Source organism: Echiichthys vipera (assembly GCF_963691815.1).
Source record: "Echiichthys vipera genome assembly, chromosome: 18".
Lineage (NCBI taxonomy): Eukaryota > Metazoa > Chordata > Actinopteri > Perciformes > Trachinidae > Echiichthys > Echiichthys vipera.
In genome coordinates this window covers 16,745,252-16,772,902 of record NC_139843.1, presented here as the reverse complement: position 1 = coordinate 16,772,902, position 27,651 = coordinate 16,745,252, and the positions used below count along the sequence as shown (strand labels likewise).

Below are 27,651 nucleotides of genomic sequence, written 5' to 3'. Positions count from 1 at the left end.
GTTTTGAAACTAACAAGTGCAAACTCAGGGGGCTGTTTGTAACACAGAAGTGAGTGTGGATATTTATGTACGTGACGTATATCTGTACAGCTCCATATGCGCGTGTGAAAGCTGTGTTTGCAGGGATTTCTCAAGGGGCTGCAGATTTTCAGCAGCCCCTTGAGCCCATCTGAGGCAGACAGCAGGTGCGGTCGGGACAAACTATTGGCTGCTCAGCAAAGACATTCCAGGGATGAAGATTGTCTTTTTGTTTGAATGGGAGGTGTTAAACTCAGCCGGCTTTGCATTACTCCTTGAAAACTGCCAAGTCTACAATCTCTGACACCCTTTTGTTGTTATTCTTCTTCTCCCCACCCTCTATTGTAGCCAGTGCATAAACGGACAGCACTGACAAAACTTTGAATACCTTCTTCTCTCTCAGGTGTTGTGATTAGGGGCCTTAAATGGGCACAGATGTATCTGAGTGGCAGCTAGAACATCAGAGTTAGACCTATTAGAGCCAGCATGAGTGGCTGTAACAGCGTAGGGAGTTTTTCCACTGAGAAGGGGACGTTGTATTATGACTGACAATTGACTTTCACCGTTCCTCAAAGACACAATTGTTCTGCTTCTGTCTGGAAATCAGCTGTTGGCTGTGGGCTCTGTTTCTCACTTCTTATAATAGGAACATTGCTGTTTGAGAGAGAAATCACTCAACCCTTTAATACCGGAGACATCTATAAAGTCTGAAGAAATGAAAGTGAGCATAATAGTGGGCATCGGAAGCACCATCTGAGATTCACTTTGTCCCTTCATTCCTTCCCATTAACATCTCTGACTTGAATCCTTATTCTTAGCCCCTGCATCTCAAGACCTTCTTTATATATGGCCTGCCAAGGAGCCAAAGAGCTACCCAGCATTCTTGTGCCAGCTGTCCGTTCCTTGCTGCTCCTCTACATAGCAGCTCTTCCACAGGGGGGTACCACAGCAAGGCTCCAGAAATACCAGGGTGCATCCTTGGTAGTTGGGTGTAGCATCTTAGCAACCAGCTGTTAATAACACTTCTATCATCTAACAAAAATGGAAGGAGTCTCTGTCTGTATGTTTGTCCTTTTGATTTACTTGACCGTTCATTTGATCGACTTCACACTTGGCTGGTGTACTGCTGAGGACCCAAGGAAGTGCAGAGTGCAGAGTGCAACTCTTGAGATCTACAGGACATATTTGGTAGCAGTGTGTTATGTGCACACTGTGCAGTATATTGAAAGTGGTTAAATATAGTTAAAGTGTCTGAACACCCACATATCAATTGGCTGATTAGACCTCTGCTTGGGTTGAAAGTGGCAAGAGCTTTGATGTGGATTTACGAGGTCATAAATGTCCATCTTGAAAGTGATAAAGGTGTACTTTGTCACGCCTTAACAGGTTAAACAAAGCTAATAAGAGTCTAATCAACCTGATTGACGGAAAACACCTGTGGGGGCATTCAGAGGCTTTAAAGGTACGCTTTGACCTTGAATGGTTATGGTTAGAATAGGTTGTCAAAAGTGTTGGGCAGGTTGCTGAAATTACTCATGACTCGTTACTCTTTTCAAAATGAATAGTATTACTTATTATTCCCTGTCAACAGTAATTCATTACACTACTCATTATATTACCTTTCCATAACACCCCACAAAATTGGTAATTGCATCCTTTCTCCCCAAAACACTTAATAATGTCGGGGGAGTCGCTGGTAGCATTTCCTTGTGCAGTCTTTGAATCCATAAAAGTTAAGTTAGATTGAAGCACATTTCAATCTAACGTAACATTTGTCTCTAACGGAATGAATCCGGGGTGTCATTGGATTGTTCGATATCAAATCAGGAAGGGGGGGGGGGTAACTGTAATATTATTACTGGAATTGTATTAGTAATTTGTTACACTACTCATTACTGGTGAAAGCAATGTTATTCCTGTAAAGCATCAAGTAGCGAGCAGCAAGTGTCATGAGAGGTTTTTTTTTTTTAAATCTAGGCTTACCATGTAAACATAACCATGTCAAGCAATACCAGAGGCCAAGCATCCGGCCTGTTCCCAACAGGCACGTTTTGAATAGTATATCCCTAATGCAAACAAAGCTTATTTGTTTTTTCTGGCACTTAATGATTCCACCCTTAATGCGTCACGTTACGCTATTTTTGTTCTGTACTTGTCCAGACATGTTAACATCCTCTCTTAGGAACCAATAAACAAACACAGGCACTGAGACAGACACCCTTTATGTCTGTATCCCTGTATATCCTACTTCGTATTGGGATTCCCTGCTCTATGACGCATCATGGGTCTGACCAAGTGTTGACCTCATCACATAGCAGGAGGAAAAACACACCCTGCTGCCTGCTGTGTGGACTTCTTGGCCTAGGTTCTCCCACTCCTCCTATTTTATTTTTTGACTGGAAGGTGTTGTGTGCCTAACCCGTTCCATTACAATCAAAGGAAGAAGAATACTCCCAGTGCCATGTAACCAAAACATTTTCAATACACCCACACAGGAACGTCGTCCCTCTTAGAGCACAGTGAGGGGAATCCCCCGCTTGTTTTGTGCCAGGCACAAACTGGGCTGAGTCTTAAAGTTCCCAAGCCTATAGCTTGTCAAAGTGCGTGCTTAAGTGTGTGTTTGCATGCATGTGTTTGGCAAGTTCGTATTTGACCCAGCTGTTTTGGGAATGCCGGGGGCCACCGTAGGTCAGGAATGACGTAAGAGCGCGAGAACAGAGGGAGGGAAAGGAGGGGAGGGGGGGACGCCGATATCTGCTGTGGAATTCCTGAGTTCCCACTCCATTCCGTTTTCGGAACACAATTGTCTGGTATTTGGTTGATCCTCCCTGTGCATTTGTCTCCCTCCATTTCTGTCCATATTTCCCTCAGACCTCAGTGTTCCCATTTATATTTGGAACATTGTTTGTCCTAACTCTTGAGTACATGTTTGTCTCTCTGAGATGCTTAAGGACTCCCACTTTCCCACTTTTATCAGTTGTGCTTTTTATTTTTTTTCATACAAATTGAAAGACACCTCTTAGGCTGGGATCTGTTGCATGAAACCTGCTTTTGACTTTTCTCACAAGTGCTGCCAATTTAAACCAGTTCTTTGCATCATCAGTAACTTGCAGTCATCATTCGTGCTATTCACGGGGTAGTGACAGCAAGCCTAATGTTGACACTGACTGTCCCAGTCATGCACCTGGCATGACAAGGACAGTGAATAGTCATCCTGCAGAGTTTCAGTTGGCCTCTGTCCTTAAGCCAGAATAGCTGTGACTCCCATCAATGACAGTATTATATCTTGTCAAGCTAAAAGCACAGAGTGGATCTGTGTTAGTTAGACTAGTAGACAGGAGAAAGCCTGTGTAATCAAAAAAGGCCTTTTTAAAGCCAAAGAACGGCTCGCTGTAGGTCACAGCCCAGCGGCCGTTGCTATAGAGACACTTCCGATGAGTCATGTGTTTCAAAGACAACATTCCAGCGTCGTTCCACAGGGACAAGCCTTATCAATCATGTATGAACTTTGACTCCCAGCACCCTCAAGGCAGCTACAAATCAAACGTCTGCATGGAACTGGACATCATCAGCCATCAACACTGCAGACGCACTGATGGTTTATAGAGAGGCACTGTGGTGGTTGTGGAAATGAAGACGGTTAGCCATGTGTGTTTTCGTGAGTTTGTACTGGAACAAACACGTCAGGATGTAGTGTAGTCCAAATACTTAGGTTTATCAAAATTCAGGTTCATACTTTTATTTTGTGTTTTTACTAGAACATGGTTACATGCTTTAATATTCAAAATACACATCACTGTCTGAATATATATCAGATATATATATCTGTATTCACCCTCTGTCTGAAACACACTGTTTTAGCGGGAGTCCCACTCCTGAAAAAGCACTGTCATTGCTGCTGTGAAATAAGTGTGAGGGCACTTTTGCTGCACTTTCTACTAGGGATGGGCATGAGTGATGGATTCCTTGAGTAGTCCTCATTTCAAATTAACTCGATTAGCCTCACCATAGGAGAGAAGTTGTGTGACCTGCACGACAGGGTTCCTGTACAAGGCCCAGACGACATGGAGCGGGAAAGCAGTTACGTTCGTGGGCGCAACGTTGCAAGCTTTAAGGCACTGGACACCCTTTTGGGGGAGCACTAGTTCAAAATTTGGATGAAAACAAGCTTGAAGCTCTTTTCAGTGAGCCATGCATTCGTCCTCAGCAAAACCCACTAGAGTGGTGGAAGTCAGGCTCCAGTACAAAAACAAACTATTGTTCTGGCAAAGCAGCACCTGCTGATACCTGCCATCTCTGTGCCAGCGGAGCGCATGTTCTCTCCAGCGGGACTGATCATTAACAGAATGGGAATGTAAAATTGAATCACGTTTTTTTAAGGAAACAAAGTTGTGGTTGTGAAAAATAAATCCTTAAAGGGTAACTGTGACTGTTTTGATTGAGACCAAGCATTAGGTGTTGGGTACGCTGTGTTGGCATGCATCATTATTCCTGCAGGAAGATGTGTTGTGTTCTAAAAATAGATTTAGAAAAACAAGCAATCAGTTGTTACTCGTTTTTATACCGATAGTAGTTGTGACATCACAACTGTACAGAAGTCCTGACAGCTTGTTTAAAGACAGAGTTTATGAATATGGGCTGTGTGCATTTCTCTGTGGATTGAACGTTTTGGTTCAGTATTTATATAGCATCTCCACCTGCTTTATAACCAAAATAGACATTGTATCTAACTTTTTACAGGGGTTCTTTAATTTTTAAAAAGCCAAATTGAGATACTTGCTAAAAATCTGTGTTTGCATGTGTTGTCTTGTGCCCAGATTGAGCGGCGCATGGAGTTGGTGCGCGTGGTGTCCCACAACACACACAAGAGGATGGTGTCATGTCTACAAGGACACATCGGCGCAGATGCAGAGAAGAGACATGTAAGACATCAAGCGTGTTGCAATAAAACCTTTGTCAGAGTTCCAGTTTTAATAGACTAACCAGATCAATCAACTGTTTAGCATGTGTTATAACTTTATTTTGGACATCACTTCCACAATTTTGAGATGTTTTTGTTCAAAGTTTCCGCAGTAGGCCAACAGTCCATGATTTCTCTTTTGTGTTTTCTACCCCCACATCACTCAAAACCTCATTACAGTCCGTACCACGCCTCTATACAGGAAATGGTCAGGTAAAAACACTGATTACTTATTCAACCTTCCTGGTTCTTAGCACTAGGGTACTCGCTCCATTTCCCTTTAAGACATCTATCATCTTTACTCACTTTGCATGACACTTTTGCCTTTGGGATTCTCTGGTAAAAAAACAGGATGTTGCACACTCGTAAATGTTTTGCACAGATGTAAACCGTGTAACTGTGAAAACAAGCTCCAGTGTTGTCCTTTGATAGATGTGTCACTTCCGTAGTTTGCATCTTAAATCCCATTTAACATCTGTATTTTCCTCCTTTGCTCAGAAAGCTCTCTTCCTTTTCCTGACTGTGAATTTACTGCTCAATGGAAAGTCCTTGATGCATTTTCCATTGGCTTGAACATTAAAAACAGAAGCTACTGTATAGAAATGTATGCTTTTTGGGCATATTTTGAAGTGTGTCAGTAGTCTAATCTGCATCTGTCCCTCTTCCACACAGAAAAAGCTTCCTCTCACTGCACTATCCCAGGCGATGGTGGAAGGCGGAAACCAATTGGCAGAAGACTCCTTGATAGGGTGAGTTTGGGATTGAATGACATGCCACATAACCAATTGCTCCTCCTTGGCAACTGTTGCTAATGCAGATGCACCCCAGAGAGTGTGAAACATGAGGCCAGGGCAAGCAATCTTCCCAGTTTTCTGGCGACGGGACTTTCGGTAGTTTCCTTATGTGAGATCATCCATCGTGACCGAGAGTAACACTCAAAACAGGAGCAGACAGTTTGTAGTTGAGGATCTAGAAAGTGAATGTCTCCAAATCGACACACACAGCCATGTGTCTGTCTGGAAGTAATGAGGAAGGGAAAGTACGTCAGTTGGTCTGCTAGTAAATGAGATGCATTCATGTTGACTTTCAGCCTAGACTGTGTTGTTTCTTTTGTATTTGGAGGCTTAGTACTTTAATTGTTTGGCATTCATTTAAGTTTAAAATAAAATCAGTTGCAGTCATCTCTGTAAGGTTTCCTTTACATGTTCACTTAAAGAAATAATCCACAAGATTTTCTTTTAGTTAATTGTCTTTTAAGTTGCTATCAATCAAAGAGTGAGTTAAAACAATGGTGACTGATCATATGACCCACTAATGAAAGCACTTCTATTTGCCAGGTTGAGCTTGTCACTGCTGGTTATGCTGCGTTCACTTGTAAGCGGAAATCGGGAACTTCTTCTGAGTCAGGCTTGTAGTGAGGGCAGAAGTGTAATAGGAACGTGTGTGTGTGTGTGTGTGTGTGTGTGTGTGTGTGTGTGTGTGTGTGTGTGTGTGTGTGTGTGTGTGTGTGTGTGTGTGTGTGTGTGTGTGTGTGTGTGTGTGTGTGTGTGTGTGTGTGTGTGTGTGTGTGTGTGTGTGTGTGTGTGTGTGTGTGTGTGTGTGTGTGAGTGAATGGATTTAAGAGGGTAACATATAGGAGATGGACTACAAGTAGAGAGGTGAATGTGTGTCAATAAAATTTACAAAAGAGCAAAAAAAAAAAGTCAACACACATAGTGACCGTAAACGTGACAAGATGGAGGGCTCTGACAGAAAAGGCTCGTCTGCAGTTACATTTTACCGTTAAAGAGGCCGCCAGAAACAATGTTTCTCAAATCCTACATATGAGAAAGACCTAAGAAACCAAAAATTAAGGCAAAAATACGTAAGGTACTACACTCTGTCTCAACCGCAACATAATTGAGTTTATCGCGATAAATATAGAAAATCAACACATTACTTGAAGAGTGTTTTGTGGCCAGGAGAACCCAATAGATTTGTGTAACAATGAGCAATGGATTTTACACTATAGATTTGGCCGGCAGTCAATTCATGATTTGTACGACTATCTATCATTGGATCATTGTATTTTTTGTAGCTGTGCTCTTCCAGCTCTATTGCTATTTATGATTACTTTATGGCTTAATGCTACGGGATCTTTCTAGTCAGTAATAGGCAAGGTATTTCCTTTTCCACTGGTCAGTGAGTTTCAGACGCCTTTACCTGTCTGCTGAACACAGAGTTGAAGTTCCCGTCGAAACAAGAGCAGGATGAAATAGCAGGGCACTTTTTTGAGGTTGCTAACTTGCCAAAACAGTGTGGGGTGATAGACGGGACCCACATCAGGATTAAGCACCTGTCCAATATGATCAGTATGTTAACAGAAAATGTAATCAACGTGTGGCGATAACAGGTATCACAAGCAGGAATACAAGCAATCAAACGCTCTCTATGGAAACTGAAAAATGGAAGCTGTAAAATCTCTTTAAATGCAGTAAATACCTTGTCATACTCTGACCCGCAGCCCTTTGCTGCATGTTTTTGTCACTCTCTCCCCTTTCCAATCTTGAGCTCTCCTGTGAATTAAAGCCAAAAATGCCCAAAAGATAATCTTAAAAAAACAAAACAAGACAAAACTAGTTTTGCTTCCATTTATTGACTGAAAACAGAGCTGAGAGAAGGCTAGGAGAGATCTTCTAGCTCTTCTTCTAGCTTCTTTCCATGTTGTTATTTTGTCAGGAAAATGTGTGATTACACTGGACGTCATCTCCTCAACCCAATAGTGCGGCTGTGATAATGAGGCATAAATATGACTACGTTGTATTTTTTAACACCCTTCTCTCTTTGTGCTGACGTGTGTGTTAACAGGAAGATGATGGAAGTGTGCGGCGAGGCAGAGAATCGCCTGGCATCAGAACTGATGCAACACGAGCTGCAGATAGAGAAGGATGTTCTGGATCCCCTCAGCCAGCTAGCAGAGGTAAGAAAGCTCAAACCTTCTGGACGGCCGATTGCATGTTTGTAAATCAATCACACTCACATGTTTGAATGTTCTGTCTTTTGGGTTTACACTGTCCTGTCACATGAACATAGCCTGTTGTTGTGTTGTGATCTCGTGAGATTGGAGAAAAGTTGAAACAAAACTGATTCCAACTCTGGTAACACGAGCTTAACATAGAAAAAAAAAGTGCAAAGCGTCATTCTCTGAAAACCACACCCACTGTGGGAAAACAGTCGGCTGCATAATATGTAACAAATGGCTGAAACACTATCAAATGCCTGTAGCGAGCTAAAAACATTAGATTTAAGCATGTCAAAGGTATATTTTTATATTATTTTAGCACCCTTTGTCTACCAGAGAGGACAAGTTAGCTGTTAGCAAGCTAATGTTAGCTTTGTTAGCAAGCTAAAGCTTATTCAAACATAATACTGCATACGTTTCGGATTAATCCACATCTCACTATAACACAAGTTGTTTGATATTAAAATGTGTTAGCTTACCTTACAGAAATACAGTAGGGTTAAAACTAGCATTTGTATATTTGACTTGTAATGTTAGCATACTACAAAAGCAGTAAAATAATATATAAAAGTGCCGTTTTAGTGTAAATTCCATTGTTATCCCCTACTCAACAAACTGAAATAAAGGTTCATGCTCCAAGAGTTTGAATCAAACTTGTTGTTATTTCTATTATGTTAGTGTTTAAAACAAGGTTAGTCATGGGAAAGTCTTAGGGACAGTCATCCAGGAAGAACAATCCCAATAATTGTCACTCTAACTTCTCAGACTCATGTAACTTGTGTGTGTTTTGGATACAACTTGTGAAGGTGGACATTCCCAACATCCTGAAGCAGAGGAAACAGCTGGCCAAATTAGTGCTGGACTATGATTCTGCCAGAGCAAGGTTTGTCCGTCTACATCTCGCTCTCTTTCATCACGTTACATGTGTTGAGTTTAATGTTGTGTCAGGGGATGCATCCTGATCATAGCTAAATGAAGCTGGTGAACAGAGATATTATTCTTTTCGACTTAAAACAACTTCAGGTAATCTCATTCCATTTTTCCAACGTCCCATTATCTTTCCTAACTCAGATGGTTGCAGGCAACCAAGTCAATAATCTCAGGAACAAACACGCAAGCACTGACGGCCAAGGCTGACCTACTCAAGGAGGAGATGGATGAGGCCATGAACAAAGTGGAGCTTTGCAAGGTAACCAGCATTAATATGGACTTTTATGGAATTAAAGAAACTGGAATTAGGTCTCATCAGAAGTTTGAACGGGGAAAAGAATAACCACGGCAACAACTGGACTTTCCAGGTCCCTAGGGACCTCTGACCCAGTTTGCTGATGCACGCAGTGAAAATGCCCCGTCAGCTCAGTGTGTGTGTGTTTGCATCTATTGAACTGAATCACTGGCCTGTTTAGTGTGCAGCGGCTGCGTGATGCGTCAGGTTTTCTATCCCGGAAGCGTTGAGCCTTGTGTTTCCCCTCCAGGAGTTCTCCCTCCCAGTTTCACCGAGTCCTGCCAGCAGCATGGAGGATTTATGACTCACATATTGCACAGACCAGTGGCTTAGCTGACCGCTGACGTCTGTCCTTGTGCCACCGGAAATACGCATTTATTTGATGTGTGGTACTGTGTCGTGGAGATGGAAGATCGTAAATAAATTAATAAGCGTTTACACCAGCAAAGCTACCCTTCATCTCACTCACTGAAGCACATTATGGCTCTAAAAAGGGGACATATTCTTCTCATTCTCATGTTCCTATTTGTGTTTTGGGGTTTCTACGAGAACATGTTTACATGCTTTAATGTTCAGAAAACACCTTTTTTCCCCTCATATTGTCTGTCTGAATATACCTGTATTCACTCTCTGTCCGAAACGCTCCTTTTTAGCGCCTGTCTTTTTAAGATCATCTCCTCCTCGTTTGCTCTGATTGGTCATTGTTTCTTGGTTTCCACATCTGCGCTCTCTGCGTCGTCATTGCAGCCGGAGAAATGACTGTAACAGCACTGTAGTGACACTTTCTACCTTTATGTATCGTAAAGTTGTGACATCACAACTGTACAGAAGTCCTGACGGCTCATTTAAAGACACAGTTTCTCAATACAGGCTGTGTGCATTTCTATGTGGATTGAGTGTTTTGATACTTTCACAGTATTTATATAGCACCTCGATCCGTTTTATATTAAAAAGAAGAAATGGAAATATCACTTTTTACAATATGAGACCTTTGAGGTATTCATCTTTCAGGGCTCTAACAGTTAAAATTCCTGTCTTTATTTCTCAGGATCAACTCGCTGCAGACATGTACAGTTTCTTCTCAAAAGAAGGGGACTATGCCCAATACTTCATAACAGTGAGTACAGCATGTCATCAGCAAGCCAAAATGTGTTTGCATGAGTTGCTGTGAGAAAGCTCACAGCTGCAGACTAACCGTAGAACACAGACTTGGCCAGCCATTTTGTTTACTTTGCTGTCATGTCTTTTACTGCTTGTCTTATGTGACCGTATTCACCCCATCTGTTTTTTGTTGTTGTTTCTGCAGCTCTTAGAAGCTCAAGCTGATTACCACAGAAAGTCTCTCACTGTTCTGGAGAATGTCTTGCCTACCATCCAGGCTCAGCAAGGTATGATACATGCACACACGCCTTAATGCAAACACAGTCTTTTTACACATAACACTGCAGTGTTTTATTACATACAAGAAGGCTCTGTGCGCCACAAAATATAACACTTTTTTTACGTATTTCCATGAAGAATTTACCTTTTTCCCCCCGAGTGACTACCCCTGTTTTTCTTTGGTTCCTGTGTTGTTTGATCCCTTTAAACAAACCTTTTCCTGTAAGGAGACATTGAGAAGCTTTCCCGAAGGTGTGCTGACAAGCAGTTTATTATTCACTCTTCCATCTGGCTTAAGACATGAAACCAGCTACTGTACCTTTCAATGACATCACTCCGGTCTGTTTTTCTAACTACCAGAAGTTACTCCGGTTGCTGTTATTGTTATAAGCCACAACTGAAGCCCAGATATTAAAGAATAGCCTTTTGTTTTCACTGCCCTGCTCTCCAAAAATAACCAAATTTTCCATTTTACAAACATAATGTGTGCTCTAAGAGCTCCTTCATTAGTTTTTTTTGTCTTTTTTAGCACTCGTGATGCTGTGTGTTGTTCAAGGAGCTTGTTTTTTTCTGTATTAAACACATGTGGTCTAAACCAGACCAGCCTGGTCTCCCGGCATGTGGCGATGACTCAGGAACTCCACACACGTTCCCCCCCCCACCCCTTCTCACATCACACCCACCTGGATTTTGCAAGCTTGCCCTCGTCTCTGCTCACTAGCACATTAGCTCACACACGCGCAAAAAAAGAGGATTGAACAGTCACGCCTGCAGGCGAGGAGCATGTGGTTATTATTTGACAGCACCCCATAGGGGGGAGTGAGGACTGGTTAGTAACTGGCCCAGAGGAGAGAGTTGTTGACCCAGAAATCCGCCATCCAGACCAGCAACAGGCTTGTTCACTGAATCCTTTTTATTGCACACCGGCGTGACAAAAGGGTCATACAAATAATCTGCACCAGCTTCATTACAACCCTTGATTTATTTCTCTTCAGTTTTGAAACAGTGTGAATGAAATTACAGTCTAGCCTCGCTGCCTCTCTCTCTCTCTCCTCACCATTGATTGCTCTCTTTGTGTTTAGACTCGTGGACAGAGAAGCCCGCATTTGGCACCGGGCTTGACGAGCACCTGAAAAGGAGTGGAAGGGAGATCGCGTTACCAATGGAGGCCTGTGTCATGATGCTTCTAGAGACTGGCATGAAGGAGGAGGTAACAAAATTTAGATGTGAAGAGATACGACAGGAGCATTACTTACTTTTTCCTGCTGTATGAGTGATATCAAATTGATATGCTTGTGTAACGTGTGCGTTAAGAGACAGAAAAAGGTGAAAAGAAGTGTGTGTGTCTCCTCAGATTACTATCACCTGGATGTTAGGAGAAAAATGGGCTCTAGGAACTGCAATGCTTTTGGACTCTTAGTAGCTTCGCTGACGTAATATAAATTATGCTTTATTGTCATTTGGCCTTATGTTTATATACCTATAATTCTACTGATATATATTATTCATTATATTATATATTTTTTCTTCGCTGAATGTTCATGTAGCTCATTGTTTTGGTTTCATGGCCCACAAATGAACTCATTTGAGCCTCAGGGCGCGCTCACACTTGGCCCGATTGATCCGTGCCCCCCCACCTCTGGCCTGCACTCACACCACAAAAGATCTGGGTCATGGCATGATTGTGTCTTGCTCATATGCTATATATACCTTCTATGCTCTTACATGTGCAATCGTGCCGTGTTGAAGCCCAATTCTCTCAAACGGGCCAGGGTCACGAAGCGTGGGGTTGCACTCACACTGGTCAAACAAACTAGACCTTAGCCGTGAATTGTGCTTGGGCTCAGTACCAATGCCAAGTGTGAGTGTGCCCTGTGTCACGCTTATGTTCTCAGTAAACAAGCTCTGATAGACCCACTGTACATGAACTTCACTAAAATCTGATGAACAAAAGCTGTTATCAAACATGAAGACTGGATATTTTCCTCAGAAGTTGGAGGAGACCAAAAGGAGAGCTCAAAGGAAAGAACTTAGAATCATCAGCTGGCCACAGACACCACAGCTGTTTGCTAACACGTTATATGACATGCCAAGCTGTATGTCTTCCCCCAGTAGCCAAAAACGTGTGGAACTTTAAATATGAATGTATATGGTCAGATGTTCTTAGTTGTTCTTTAAACAATAACCAGCAGATGTCCAAGGCCAAGCTTATTCCTTTCACAGTACTGTGTACCATAGAATGAGATTTTTTGCTTAACTGACTTGACTGCTCCTTTGTTTTCCTTGTCTCACTGTACTAAGTAAAAAACAGTGCCGGCGTAGCTCATTAAAAGTCACATGGAGCCGTGGCTGTGATTAGCGGCTCCGCTGGTCATTGACATAATTGAAAGCAAGCTTTAAACTGTTTGTTCACATGAACATCTTAAGACTGGAAGACACGGGCAGACTGACAAACTATAAACAGGGGAAACTGCTGCGTCTCTGTAACGCTGTTCTGAAGAAGCTGTCTCCTGCTGCTACAGTGAAGATTTATGAAATGCTTGTGATGTCCTTCCTTGATACAATTTTAGAATACAATAGAATCTACTTCTGTTCATAAATCCGATTCCTGTTTATGCGTGTCTATGTGTCTTGTTCAATAACAAGCTAGGGAGAGTGCAAGTGTTAACTGCAAAACGCGTTATTTGTCGACCTATTCATTCCCCGGGTGAGTCCAGTCTGTGTCATTATGGTGTCAAGACGGCCTTTGTGTATGTGTCAAAGTAAAGAGCTTGCTGTGCTGTGAGTGGTGGGTGTGTTTGTTTGCCTGCTTTAAGGTTTCATTATGTGCAGCTGGCAGGGGGAGTTTATGTTGTGGATTTATACAGAGTCTATCTGTAATTGAGTGTTAGGAAAGTGTGTGTGTGAGTGTGTAGGTTTTAGTGAAAGCACAGTGCGCACATTGAATGGCTTCTTGTGACTTTGTTGTTTGCTGACAATGTTACTGTGGTTTATTTGTCTGTGTGTATGTGCGTTTCTGTGTCAGGGTCTACTCCGAATTGCAGCAGGGGCGTCCAAGCTAAAGAAGCTAAAGGCAGCGCTGGACTGTTCCACTTCACAACTGGAGGAGTTCTACTCAGACCCCCACGCTGTCGCTGGTACGATTATTTCTTTGTTTTGTTGGTTTATTACTTGGATCAATTCTCAAAGTTAAGAACTAGAAACGCACTTAAAGTCTAACTGAGATGGAAAAGAGTCTCTGTCTGTCTTACACATCCAGTCATCTTCAGACTTGGCGGGTGTATTGTTTCTTCGTCTCAGGACAGCATGAAACATGGCCACTACTCTTGGAAATAAAAGCTTATAGATGCGGTTAAATGGTATAAGGAGACTTGTTTTTGTTTCGGTTAGCAACCTCTGCTCCTTCTACTCTGTTTACTGGCGACTTACAGCCACGTGTAGCCTATAGTACCAACCTAAACTCTGATTAAACTGCGCTGTAGCCTAATTTACTCACACCAAACCAGTTGATGAAAACGCACCTCACCAATTTCTTTTTTTCCTTCCATTTTAAAAGTTTGCTTTAAATTCCCCTGACAATTGAACGGAAACGCAGCTATCGTAGCAAACTCAAACATTTCAAGCATCAGCGATGTAAGGAATTAACGCACTTGTTCCTTGACATAGGAAGCGCAGTGTCAAGTTGTTAGGATGCGTTTGATAATTCCCTAAACAGTTTGAATGATATTATGAAATGTCCTCCAGGTGATGACTGTTTACCTAGAAAGGTGGCTTTAATATTCAGACATATCTGTGGTTTCAGGAGCACTGAAGTCCTACCTGAGGGAACTTCCCGAACCTCTGATGACTTACCAGCTTTATGATGAATGGATCCAGGCGTCCAGGCAAGGCTCATTACCTTATCACTGGGAATAAAATGTACCAATATTGAATGGGTCTATCACTGGACAGTAATCAGAAATGATAGGGTGATTCATTTTGGATGTTCGGCCATCCAAACACTGGACTAATAATGTCCTATGCTTTCATTTTCTAATCTCTCCAGTGTGTCAGACCCAGACAAGAGGCTCCAGGCACTCTGGGTTGTATGTGATAAGCTACCAAAGAACAACAAAGCCAACCTGAGGTTAGTTGTTTAAACCTGCGAGAGGAAAGTCGTGACGGCAGTGCTTTAATTTCTTCTGTTTTACGAGACAACATTTACACCTGTGTTCATGTTCTCCTGCAGGTATCTAGTGAAGTTTCTAGCCAAACTGGCTCAGGACAGCGAGGTGAACAAAATGACTCCTAGCAACATCGCCATTGTCCTTGGACCCAACCTGATGTGGGCCAAGACTGAGGGGTGAGTGGGGATTGACAATATAGTATGTTATTTACTGTGTAAAACAAGGAGAATGTTATCATCCAACTATGTTGCAAGGAATATCTGTCCGTCTGTCCTGCATATCTCAAGAACCATCCGATCTGCTTCACATTTGGCAGGTGTATTGCTGCAAAAAATGTTACATCTCTTGAACGATTTGAGCTATTGCAACCATCCCGATCAATATCATTTGGTTGACGTGTGTAGATCTGATGTCTGAGTGGCCATGGTAAATCTGGTGCAGATTGGTTGCGGTGTAGCCGCATCATCTTAGTATAAAGAAAGGAATCTGGAGTCTGTCTATGTACGCAATTAAGACTGACCATCCCATATCTCAAGAACTGTGCATCCCATCCACTTCACACTTGCCAGGTGTATTACTGGGGACACAAGGGAGTGAAGTGTTGAGTGTGAAGTCGATCGGATGAGCGGTTCTCGAGAACGCTGCAAGCAGCACTTCAGAGGGCCAAAGCATTTGGCCTGCTCCGAACAGGCATATCTAATAATGGCCACAAGCTCAGAACAGACCCGCCCCCTTACAGCGCTGCGAGCAGCAGTCGGCCCGTTCTGAACGGAATCGCACAAATCTATGAAAAGCATGATCCTTGTCTAGGGTGGTGGAGAAGATAGCCTGTTATTTGATCTTATTTCAGCCCTTCATTGTTAGAAAGCATCTCATTTTTGCTCATCCGTACGTGTCCATGCAGGAGTCTGGCTGAGATGGCTGCAGCTACCTCTGTGCACGTGGTGGCCATCGTGGAGCCCATCATCCAGCACGCTGACTGGTTCTTTCCCGAGGGTATGTTCGGTGTGTCCTCTGCAGCGGTGGTTTTCAGTCAGATCTTCTTTTTTTCTTTCTTTGTAGCCAATCAAGGCCTTTTTTACACCACAGATTCACTGTGAATACAATTGATATTAACTGCCTAGCAAGAAACAAAGAGTCAGCAGTAATTAAACTCCCAAGGACCAAGATTCAAGTCAGCTCAAAAGCTACAATTAGAACTTACAAAACAGATGTGATCTATTCCCCTGTATCCAGCTCACGTTTTGAAGAAGTCAGCCACTATGGTACAGAACGCTGCATTTACCGAGATATTTTCCAAATTACACCTTCACTTCTTTAGTCGTCTTCATTTATTCAGTCATAGTCATGGTTTTTCTAGCAGGCTAATCATAGCCAGTGTGCCTTTGATCCCTGTATGTTAGGGCAAGATGAAGGCAGACGGTTTTCTGGTGCTCATACAGAGAGAGATGATGGGTCAGGGAATTGTGTTGTCATGTCTCAAGGTCATTTCAGGCAGATCTGAGACTTGTCATTGCTAATTGCAATACTAATACTCTAAAAGTATAAACCTGAAAATGAGCATAATATGGGACCTTTTAAAACACAACACAAACGTTATTTTGATTAACCTATAGGATAACCGATGTATTTGGACTACAAACCTGCTGTGTCCTAGTACAAGTAGATGAAAATACACACATGGCTATTTTTTTTTTTTAATGTTGTGTCATTCAACAAAAGGAGGTGTATTACAAGTCCATCGCCTTCAACAACACAAGTTAAAACTACGGTAGTATTCTAGTAGCTCGTTGTCACATCTCACCTTCTCTGTCTCCTTTAGATGTGGAGTTCAATGTGTCTGGCATGTTTGCAATGCCTACACCTGCATCTAACCACAACAATCACCTAGAGTATGACTGTGGCACCATTGAGAGGAAGAGGCCCGGCAGTATGGTGGGACCAGAGAACGACGCAACGCGCAAAGACAAGTAATTCACCTGGAGTTAGTTAGTTACTAAGTGCAGTTACCTCCTTGGGAACCTCTTTTTGTCAAGGCTCCTCTGGCCCACAACATTCATGACTTCCAGTTAATTGCTTTGTAAATAATTTTGCCCTTAATCCAAATGCTTTTTTTGATCCCTACCTTTTGCTTCTTGTAAATTTTAGGCTATTTTTACCCGTAACAATGTTTTAAATGACTTCTCTCTGTGTGTTCTGGGGGTTATGGTGATTCTCTCTCCTGGTCTAATCTGTGTCTTTCTGATCAAAGCTTTGGTCTTTTTTTTGTTTTTCTCCTTCACTGTCCTCCCGCTCTCCCCTCCCGTGTAGCACCCCTAACAAGCACTCGGACCACACTCTCCGTAGAGGCAGTAACACTTTAGGTAGAAAGCAGCACACTTCACCTGCCTTCCAGCCTCCTTTACCCCCTGTGGACGCTCCAGGGCAGGGGCACGGGGCTGCGCAGGTGCCCCAGCCCTCAGCTGAGCCCCAGCCGCAAGCTCCATCAGGGGGTTCGGGGCCTGACGCTGCCCAGCAAAGCTTGGCACAGAGTCTGGCCGCTCTCGCAGCCGCTCAGCAGCTTCTAGCACAGCACACAGAGGAGCTCAGGTAAGGGCTGCCTCTCTGCATCTCTGCTGCTGGCGGAGAACTACACAGCATGCAACATGCATCTATACTTTATGAGTGTTGATGATATGGGAAGACATTAGTGGCTTCTCTGTGAGGCTTCTTTAAGTATTGTGGGTTATTAATGCATGTTTCACTGGTATCTTGCAGACATTTCTTGATCACTATGGTTTAGCTTGTGTCTCTTACATAAGTTTTCTTACACCACCACCACCACCAACAGTTTCAGCCATGCAGACTTGTCTGAGCTCAGCCCACAGGCACAGCACAACAATGGCTGCTGTCATTCTGCTAACAGTCACTCCCAGGGCCTCTCGACTTCCCATCCCTCTGCTTTCCTCCCCAAATCACTGTAATCAGCAGGAAGCTCACACTAACTGGCCCGAACCGCTTTGAAAAGCCTGGACATTGGCGCCTGTTGTGCACCGACTGAAGGGTGTCTTTGATTTAGCTGGTGAATGGACAACCTTCATGTCCAGACAGATAGTGCTATTCAGCTCAGCATTCTTTTGGTCCTACAGACTCTGTTGGGAAGGTAGATTAAGATGAGACACGCAGATTAGATTTGAGAAGGTTATCATTGCATCACTTAAGTTTGCTGTTTAAAATCTAACCTTCAGTAAAAAGCACTCGGCAGCAGATGTTGTTGAATGAGCAACACCCATTTCAGGAAATACATTTTCCCTTTTTTTTTTCCCCCTTCGTATTGAAAAGCAACCCGAAGCTACGTGATACCACACCTGCCCCGACCCCTGTGCTCCAGAGGAATGGCTCTGGAGGAGGGAGCCACGCTGCAGGGCAGCTGGGCACTGGGACCCCCGGGGCTGGATCCATGGGGCCCAGTCCACATATGATGCGAAGAGGTAAGAGTCTGATAATCTGGTTCAAAAAGGCATCATTTTTATTAGGGTCCTGACAAATATGAGATTTTTTGAGACTGGTACGGATTTAAGAGAGGGGAAAAGACTTTTGAGCTGGAATGAAAATAGACCTTTTATATGTGGATCGTGCACCAGTATGACAGTGCAGCCACATACTCAGAGTGCTGCTTTACTAAACAAATAACTTTATTAAAGAATATTTCACAACATACATACAATCTATTACATTGTCAACCAATTTTAGAAATGAACACTTAGGAAAATAAAGCCGAAAATGAAAAATCACTTTATGGTACTATTTCTGAATCACCCCAAGCGTAGTTTTCTGCATTAAATGATGTCTGTCGACGGATAGATCGGCCTGGCTCGACTTTCTGTAAAGCTAATTGGACAACAACTGGACATGAAGACATTTAAAACATGTTTTTCCATTTTCAAAAGAGCTCTTCAAATGTTTTATCATTTTTATGAGAACCTAAGAATACTAATCCCTCCTTTTGAGTTAATCCATGCTGCCCTCACCCTCACAGCTAGTCCAGCACGTAGCTGCCAGGCCAAACTGCTCGGATTTTCCCCGCACCGTCATGTGCACTCTCTTCCTTTTAAAATAGGGAATTGATTCTAAAGCATTTTGACTGACATTGCTAGGTTGTTATATAGCCTCAGCCTACAGTACATTTATGAACTCTTAAGACCTTATGAAGTGTTCAGTAGAAACAATGTACTGTTTCCTTTTTTCAGGTTGCACTCAGATTCCTGGTGTTTATTATTAGAGTGGGGGCTTTGTATGTAAAGCAACATGATTCTGGTAACATTTCCAGATGTTCTGCCAGACAGTTTATGTGTTATTCTTTCCCACCAATAATCACAAGATTCACCATCACATTTCAGGTACCAAGAAGCAGGCTCCTGCCCCTCCCAAACCCATGAACCCTCCACCCAGCCAGCCCTGTAATTCAGTGAACCACGCCCCCTCCTCAGGCTCATCCCAGTCCCTCAGCCCCACTCCCAGACCCCTGTCCAGCCACTCACCCACCTCGCCCACATCTCCATCCTTCCAGCCGTGCGCCACGCCCAGGCGCCACTCCAGCAACCAGCCCCCGATCCAAGCGCCCAGCCACCCACCTCCAGAGCCTCCGTCACAAGCGAGCCCCCCAACGCAGCCCGCATCACTCGGCCAGCCCGGTGGGGACCAGCAGAGCGCGGACCCCTCACCTCCAGGCACTCCGACCCCTCCAGACAGCCCTACGCCCTCCACCATTACCCAGGACGTAGCTCCTCCGTCCCCATCTCCCTACCAGACGGGCTCCCTCCCCCGACCGCGACCCGTGCCTAAACCCCGGAACAGACCTAGCATCCCACCACCACCCCAGCCCACTACACTGGCCAGTGACACCAACGGGATCTGTGCTACTGCGTACAAGATGATGGGTGAGCGTAGTCTCTCTTGTGATTATTTCCTGTTGACTTTTATCATTAATTCACCCCTGAACATGCTCCCTTTCTAACAGTGTTGTATTGTATTGTAATACCTCCACAGGTTAAAGAAGGCACTTGTGAGAGGTTTGTTAATTGACCCAGCAGCATCTTTTTGTTTGCCTCTAGAAATCATACCCTTCACCACAGCCATTTTGTTCTGCCTGCTGCCTCTATCAGATATCATGTACCTGCTGTAGCCCTGATGGACGACAGTCACACAGTGTATCACTGTGCTGGATGGTTATTTACTAAGGGACCTGTTTCTGGTGTCTAACACTATTCAAAATGCACATATTGGACAAAGATGAGGGTACAAATCCAAGTTAGTCAAGTTTCCATCTAAATGTAGCGCACATTTTTACCAAATTTTCAGAAAAACAGCAAAAGAAAATGTGTATTTATGCATTCCATCCACTACCATTAAGAAAATACTCCGAGTTGGATGCATCAAAAACAGCGCTACTTCTCCAGACTTGTCCTTTTAACCCTTTCAACCCCAAGCTGTTCATTTTTTTTTTATCTCTTGTCGGATTTTTACTCACTGTGGGCTCATTTTTCACTGCAATATAGTGGAAAGAGCCGTTCATAGCTAGTAGTATGGAAATCTCACTGGCTTTTGTTAAGTATAACAGTTATAATGTCATAAAATGATATAAAAAAAGAAAAAACAAGTCAAATTTCTTTGATTGTTTGTTTTCCAAAAACTGGAAAAATGAAGCTTCAGTATAAACAACATTTTTTTTCTAGTGCCCACAAGTGTTACCAATATTTGGTGGAAAATAAAAGCTTCACATGCTTTACATACTGACCTATTCACATTTTTACAACCTCTATTGTCGTCTCCCCTCTGCTCAGTGTAAACAGTCTGCAGTTCAGTTCAAGTTTCACTGAGTTTGTATTGGGTGACTGTTTGTCCCGGGGATGCTGAGGAGCGCAGAATTGAAGGTTTGATACAGGATCTGATTGGTGCAAACACTTTAAGGCCAGATTTTCAACGAGACTCGTTTACGTCTCCTGAAGGAAGCGTTTGTCACAGATGATGCGTTCAAGGACGGTCAGAAAGGTGAAATATTCGACGATGATGTTTTGATGTTCAATGAGGTCTTTTCCACCTCATCAAAGTGTATCATCGTTTTGTGACATTTTGACAGTTTCTTTTTAAAGTACAACTTGAGAAGGAACATAAAAACAGGTGGAATGTTAGTTTGACCTTTAATTTGTTACCCATCTGTACACGGACTGATCGAGTTAAATGGAATAAGCTACACCCTTTTTTTAAAAATGAGTTTACATACTCTGAACACTGGCAAGATCTTGCCCCCCCCCCCCCCCCCCCCAGTGGGTTCATAAACTAGTTTTCTTAAACATAACATCATACAAATGTCAGAAATAAGCTGAGTGATAAAAAAAACGCCACCATATAACGTGTCTTCCATTGGGGCTGTCATTTATCATGAGTCACGCATCTTGATTCCCATGAATGTAACATCATCAGAAACTCTTGTGGGGTTTGAAACTGAGGCCCGATCCAGGTTTCACAGGCAGAACTGAATTTACAAACGGGTCCTTTTCAAACACCTCAGCCGTCAGAGGGTTTACCTGTTTGTTTTTTTTGTTTGTTTTTGTCAATGTGAAGTGTTTTACAATGTTTGTCATTGTAGCTATTGTATTGTAGAGAGTTTTAAAACCAGCGTCAGGCACGTGTCACTAACTCTGACATGCATGTTCTCGTCTTGGCACTAACGATGCACACGTTGAGAAACTAAATCAGCATCTAACATACACATTCAAAGTTTAAGCTCTCTGTCAAACCATGTGTTCAAATGTTAACCGGCCACCATTTGCTCTACAATACACAAAACTGCTCCACCAGACTCCAGTTACACCACACTTCACATTTTCCATCAATGCTTGCTGCTTCACTGCTGCTGACAGTCTCTGGCCAAACGGCGCCACCTGCCGTTCAGACGTTCACCCTGACCGAGCTGCCGTTCCACTGCTGAGTCCCTGCTGCTGTTTAAGCTATGGAAAATATTACACAGCTGCATCGGATGGCAACAGCTTTAAATGTTTTTCATGCACCAGGACAGAGCTGCACATGTTTGTGATTACGGCCATTGTTCGTGTAATATGGGCTTAGTGTATTTATCTTATGAGGATGTGTATGCCGTGTTCTGTGTGAATGCCTGCATGCATGACAAACATGTTAACCATTACTTACTAACACTAAGGCTACCTGAAACAGTCTTTTCTAGTTGATTTAAAAAAAATCATATTTACATAAAGATTTTCAGTTAATTTGTAGCATAAAAGTGTGGAAGCCCAGAGAGGCAAGTGAGAATATTTCTATTTTTCTGGTAAGCCATTTTCTAAGGCTGATCTAAATTGTTTTCTCTTGCGTGTTTATGACTTAAGAACAAAAAAGTAAAAAAAAAGTTTGGCAAGGATCATTCAAAATCAAGTTATTTATTTTTTTAATCTGGGAAAACATTAAAAAAAAGTATTGGTAGGGGAATTTTTTTTTTCTGTCATGCAAGTGTTTGTTGTACTACTTTTCCACCGGCTATCGGTCTGACGACTATTTAGCCTCTGGAGTCAATGGCCCATATTTTGGGCTTTTTAGTGAAGCCAGTGGTCGTCCGGGCCAAGACTTCCTCTTCTGAGTGGCAGTCATTATCCTGCCAAAACAGAAAACTGACAGAAAACGGTCGTTTTAAACCAAATCGGACTAAGAAAACAGATCTCCATAAAAAGAAAAATTCTCACTTGCCTCTTAGGGCCTCCGTGTAAAAGTCTTGTCATTGTTTGCTCTTCACTGACTTCTTTCCCTCGTCTTTTGTCTCACTCTCTAGACCCAGCGATGTCTTTCAAAGGGCCGAGTCGAGCTTTGGTCCCTGAGCTCGCTGTAGACCAGCAGCCAGCGCCGGCCTCCTCCTCCTCCTCCTCCTCCTCCTCCACCTCCTCCTCTACCACCTCCTTCTCCCCCTCTTGCCAGCCTCCTCTCAAAGACTGTGACCTGGACACTGAGAGCACTGTCCTATAAGAGGAGACGATGACATGCTCTGGTCCAGTAGCCTTCATGCTTCTCCTCTCATAATACTCATTTAGTCTGCTCGTGTTTGGTCCCAGCCCATATCTGCAGCCCTCCTCTGCCCTCATCCTCTCCCAGTCCAGCCCGTATGAAGGACTAAATGTGACATAATGCACCTTCTGGCATCCATGATGGACGTCCACAGCTCTTGGTAAACAATGGCTATGATAGTGATTGTGTTGAATCGACAAGGTTAATGTACATTATTACACAGCTTTGTTGAATACTCGATTCTGATTGGTCGATGGCTTCATTCTATGTTTCTTCAGTTCTTACTGGAAGACCACGTCCATCAGTCCGCAGAAAGAAGTCAGGTGAATTTAACGTCCGCTGCGGCAAAAGAAAAACCTACTAACTTTCAATATTTTGTGTCAAATTATTGATCTATTTAGTAGTTTAGAAGGGTCATGTTGAGAGAACAGGTCATTATCTCAATAACGACCGCCTTGTTCTACATTAGACTGCTTCTGACACAGCTACATATCCCTTACTCGATGCTTTGACAGGGAGCTGCTTATTTCCTTACTTATACATCTGAGGATTTATGTGTTTAATCTCAGCGTTTTAACTGGGCAACCAACTCGCTCGATTGGCTAAACCTTTGTTTTCTTGTTGAAAGCACATTTAATCGGTATGCCCAGCTAATGTATGTGACATTAACTAGTATTTGTAGCAGCAACTACATGCATATTAACATAAATTAGTTACGTTAGTTGGGTTCCAAAGTCAAAAATCCATATATATATATATGTTATATACATCTGCAACCATTTTGATAATTGATTAGTCATTTTTTAAAGAGAAAGTTCACCAAAACAAGCTACTTGAATATACAAACCTGGGTTTTGGGTCATTGTGACTGGATTTTTAGGTTAACAGTTAGTTGCAGCCCCTGCAATAGGCCAAATCCCCAAATTAGATCACTCATTTTGGCCCTCCAGCCACAAAACCACACTCCTCTTCAGGTTTCGCTCATTTCAAGTCGAGCTGTTAAATCTGCTACTAGCCATTATTTACCGACAGAGTCCTCTTGACTTCCATGATGGTGCCGGATGTGATCACGAGGGGAGACTTGTGACACGAAGCCACCGCTTTTCTTTATACTCCGCTGCCTACAGATCAAGCTCCAGACAATCAAACAGCAGAGGACCACTGGATTACCAGGAACGCCGCGGATAACTGTGTCAACAATGAGCAATAGGAAGCATGGGGGGACTGACTGGGGGGGCCACGCCAGAATATGGACTGACAAGACTCGTTTGGAATTTGGTGTGAGGTTTTGGAAAATGGCCTTAGAGCAAGAAATAAAAGAAGTATTTCTATTTTAGCACGGGGAGGGGGAGGTCGGCAGGTGACGTCGAAACCAAATCTGTTGCTTTAAGTGTAGCTGGTGACTGCAGGTTTCCAGTCGTCTCAAACACTTGACTTTTCTATCCTTCTTTTTCTCCCCCTCACTCCTGTATTTATTTACCGATTTAAAAACACACATTCCCTGTGGCTTGACGTAATTAATGCAGTCTTTAAATGTAAATCATGCCTTATGGGTTCCTCCAAGAACCACGTAGTAAGCATTATATATTTACTGTATGGAGGATATACTTGGCTCCTAGTACTACAGTATTTTCCAAGAAGCTGTCTTGGCAACGAGTATGTTTCAGGGACGTAAAAAAGGAAGGTGATTGGACCCTCTGTAATCGAAGTCTCGTATGGTTCTGTATATGTTCCACAAAGGTTGTGTATTTAAATGTGTTATGGTTGATTTCTTTGGGTTTTATAAGCAGAAGTAGCAGGGTTAACCACCGCCCAGCCTGAACACAGTCAGTATTTAGCTTTTCTGTTGTTGTTTTTTTCCATTGATCAGTAGTGTTTTCTCCCGTGTTAACAAGGGGACATTAAACACAACAGGCTGCGTGTGAGCGAATGTAGTGAAAGGACAATTCTCGCCAGCCTGAACAGAAAGACGCATAAAAAGCTGATGTTGCACTTGAGCGCAGGCAAATGAGTGGTTTCCTAGTGAACTGGTTAAGAGGATTTTAATTTTTTCCAGTCTCTCCCCACTGAGCTGAGGGCATGTAGCGCTGTGAAACCTCAGTAGTGACGTGGTGTTAGATTTTGCCAGGTAAAAGAGAGAAAAAAATGCTTAAGTTGTATTTTCCGTGTAAGCTTTGCTTTTTGGCCTCAGACGCGTGTGGTTCCCAGAGAACTGACCCAATATGGTACCAATGGAGAAAGTCCCAGATGCTGCAGTTGCCCTGAAAAAGTTTTGTTTTTCAGAGACAACGGAGCATTCCAATCCCCTCCTCCCTCTCTCTGCTCATGTACCTCGCTGCCTTATCCCCGTGCACCAACAGAGCTCAGTATCTCAACTCTCTGTAAGACGAACAAACGCCATTAAACTAGAAATGATAATGCTGCAATTTTAAGCTCCGTAGTTTTGTATGTATGCCGTCTGGTGAGCTTAAATATGACATAAAAACATGTTATATGAATGCTTGGTTATACCCCCTTTCCAAAGAAAATAAAGTATATGAAGAAACTATTTAAATCTGTTCATTGTTTATATATTTTTGTGTACAAACATAAACATCAGGGGCCTCTTTTCACTTTCAAGCATGATATTTTTATAGGTCAAAAAACATGTCCTTCATTTGAAAGCATTGGAACAAAAGATAAAAGGTCAAACAATCCCAGAAGATGAGCAAACCTCCCATGAAAACATAGAAAACAATTATAAAAGGGAGCCTGTTAATAGGCAACCAATAAAGAACTAGACCAACAGAACTGCATTTATTTCAAACCTAAATATCCAGGGAGGGCAAATGCTACCAGCTGCACATCTTAATACATTAACTGCACCAACATGCAATTGATTTGGACAAGAAACACCGTTTACCACACTAGTAGCAGCTAGGATTGCATTTTTTTACGAGATCCCAGTCACCTCGTAAGCCTGACTGAAGCTGCACATGAAGAATAAATAAAATGGTACGTTTCCTGACGACACTCTTGAATAAGAAAATAAACCAAGACACACGAGCGTACGATACAAAAGGAAAATGACCAGCAGTGCATAGCAGAAAAAACTGTACATTTACAATCAACGCTCGACATAAATACAACACAGCTACAGGTACACTGTACTGTGGATGAGTCAGGAGATCACCGTGACGACCAGAAGAGCAGGAAATGACCATTTACAGTAGGATTTTCTTTTTTTTTTTTTCCCACATGCATTTGACATTCATTCATCAGCCACACACTGTGTTCACTAGAGATACTTGACAGGATACAGAGCTATTAGCGGTCCTGGCTGCCAGAAGCAAACAGCTCAGCCGTTTCACATTAAAGCTGCCTCTCGTCTTTCTGTACCGACAGAAACAAGACATTCCACCCACACGTTCTACGAAACACATGATTTTACTTTTTAAAAAGCCAAATTTCACCATGTTCTGATGTAGTCAGCGTGTCCCTCACTGTCAAAGTTGTTCTGAATGATGTTTTCCAAATGTGTTATTGAATGAATTTGGGAATCCTCGCAGGCTGAAGAATCACTTATTGTTCATACTAGTGGTCTCCAACCCTGGCCCCGGAGAGCTACCGCCCTGCATGTTTTAGATATCGCCCAACTTTGAACACATCTGATTATAATGGTCATCGAACCCTCGACAAGCTTCAGCTGCCTGAAAACGTGCAGATCATTACAGTAGATGTGTTGGAGTAGCTCTTCAGGAGCAGGGTCCGAGACCACTAGTGTTGTACGTTGAAAAAAAATCATAAGTCATACGTCGCAAAAGTCATAGTGTAATAAAATTAAAAAGTAATTTTAAAGTCATAAAAAGTCGTGGTATAGTATGTCAAAGTCATAGTATAATAAAATGAAAGTCATTTAAAAGTCATAGTATACTATGTCAAAAAAGTCATTGTAAAGTCATAAAGTCATAAAAAAGTCATAGTGTACTGTCAAAAAAGTCATAGTATAATAAAATGAAAAAGTAATTTAAAAGTCATAAAAAGTCACAGTAAAGTATGTCAAAAGTCATTATAATAAAATGAAAAAAATATTTAAAGGTCATAAAAAGTCATAGTATAGTATGTCATAAAAGATTCTAGTGATCATCACACCCTTGCTGAGCTTCACCTGCTTGAGAATGAGCAGATCGTTACGGTCAGGTGTGCTGGAGCAGGGTGAACCTGAAACCTGCAGGGCAGGTCATGTGCTGCAAACTGATTGGACGGATGTCAGCAGGTGTTTAGGATCAGGACTGGGTGCCGGAGATGACTGAAGCCTAGCCACTGCAGCAACAACGTAACGTCTTCATCCTTGATCACACTTGTATCGGGCACTGAAGCTAAAGTTAGACAACAACCACCCGCCCAAAGGTTTACCAGCAGTAAGGTGGCTCATCGTCATCTATGCTGAATATTATGGAAGCCTAGTGAGGCCAAAATGATAGAACTTCTATGAGCAAATTCATCCATAATCGTGGGACTTAATCCTCACTGAATACAAAATGAACACTGAATTTGGAATTATTGAAGTAATAAACCATCTATTTGAATTGACTTGATTTGGATTTCAGTCATAAAAAATGGCTTTTTCTCACACTTTTTCTTTTTAAAGTTCACAAATTCAGAACATTTAGTCATAGAGGGCTTTTATCTCTTGAATCACGCAACAAAGAATATAAGCAGACGGGTCTGATGGATTCCATTAAAGCCCCTGAACACCCACACAGGGGTTTCCAGTTCTTCTGGCTCATTAGACCTCTGCCTGGCCTGAAGGTGGGCGGGGCTTTGATGGGATTTATGAGGTCATAAATGTGCATCTACCACTCCATCTTAA

At 42.6% G+C, this 27,651-nt stretch overlaps 1 protein-coding gene across 4 annotated transcripts in view; it reads left to right on the top strand.

Annotated features, from left to right (window-relative positions):
- The window catches only part of arhgap17a (Rho GTPase activating protein 17a), a 38,180-nt gene extending 12,872 nt beyond the window's left edge, over nt 1-25,308 (top strand). The window contains exons 3-22 of one of the 4 annotated variants that reach the window (XM_083932749.1): nt 4,836-4,940; nt 5,159-5,191; nt 5,651-5,727; nt 7,826-7,937; nt 8,786-8,862; nt 9,051-9,168; nt 10,253-10,321; nt 10,511-10,592; nt 11,667-11,794; nt 13,610-13,721; nt 14,387-14,468; nt 14,630-14,710; nt 14,813-14,926; nt 15,655-15,746; nt 16,573-16,720; nt 17,061-17,339; nt 18,072-18,220; nt 19,130-19,669; nt 19,779-19,801; nt 22,570-22,665. In XM_083932749.1, the coding sequence (XP_083788875.1) occupies nt 4,836-4,940; nt 5,159-5,191; nt 5,651-5,727; nt 7,826-7,937; nt 8,786-8,862; nt 9,051-9,168; nt 10,253-10,321; nt 10,511-10,592; nt 11,667-11,794; nt 13,610-13,721; nt 14,387-14,468; nt 14,630-14,710; nt 14,813-14,926; nt 15,655-15,746; nt 16,573-16,720; nt 17,061-17,339; nt 18,072-18,220; nt 19,130-19,669; nt 19,779-19,783 (2,403 nt within the window). In that variant the 3' untranslated portion in view covers nt 19,784-19,801; nt 22,570-22,665. Of the gene's footprint in view, nt 1-4,835; nt 4,941-5,158; nt 5,192-5,650; nt 5,728-7,825; nt 7,938-8,785; nt 8,863-9,050; nt 9,169-10,252; nt 10,322-10,510; nt 10,593-11,666; nt 11,795-13,609; nt 13,722-14,386; nt 14,469-14,629; nt 14,711-14,812; nt 14,927-15,654; nt 15,747-16,572; nt 16,721-17,060; nt 17,340-18,071; nt 18,221-19,129; nt 19,670-19,778; nt 19,802-22,569 lie in introns of all 4 variants that reach the window. The other 3 variants (XM_083932747.1, XM_083932748.1, XM_083932750.1) reach the window with 3 other exon arrangements.
- The last annotated feature ends 2,343 nt before the right edge of the window (nt 25,309-27,651 follow it).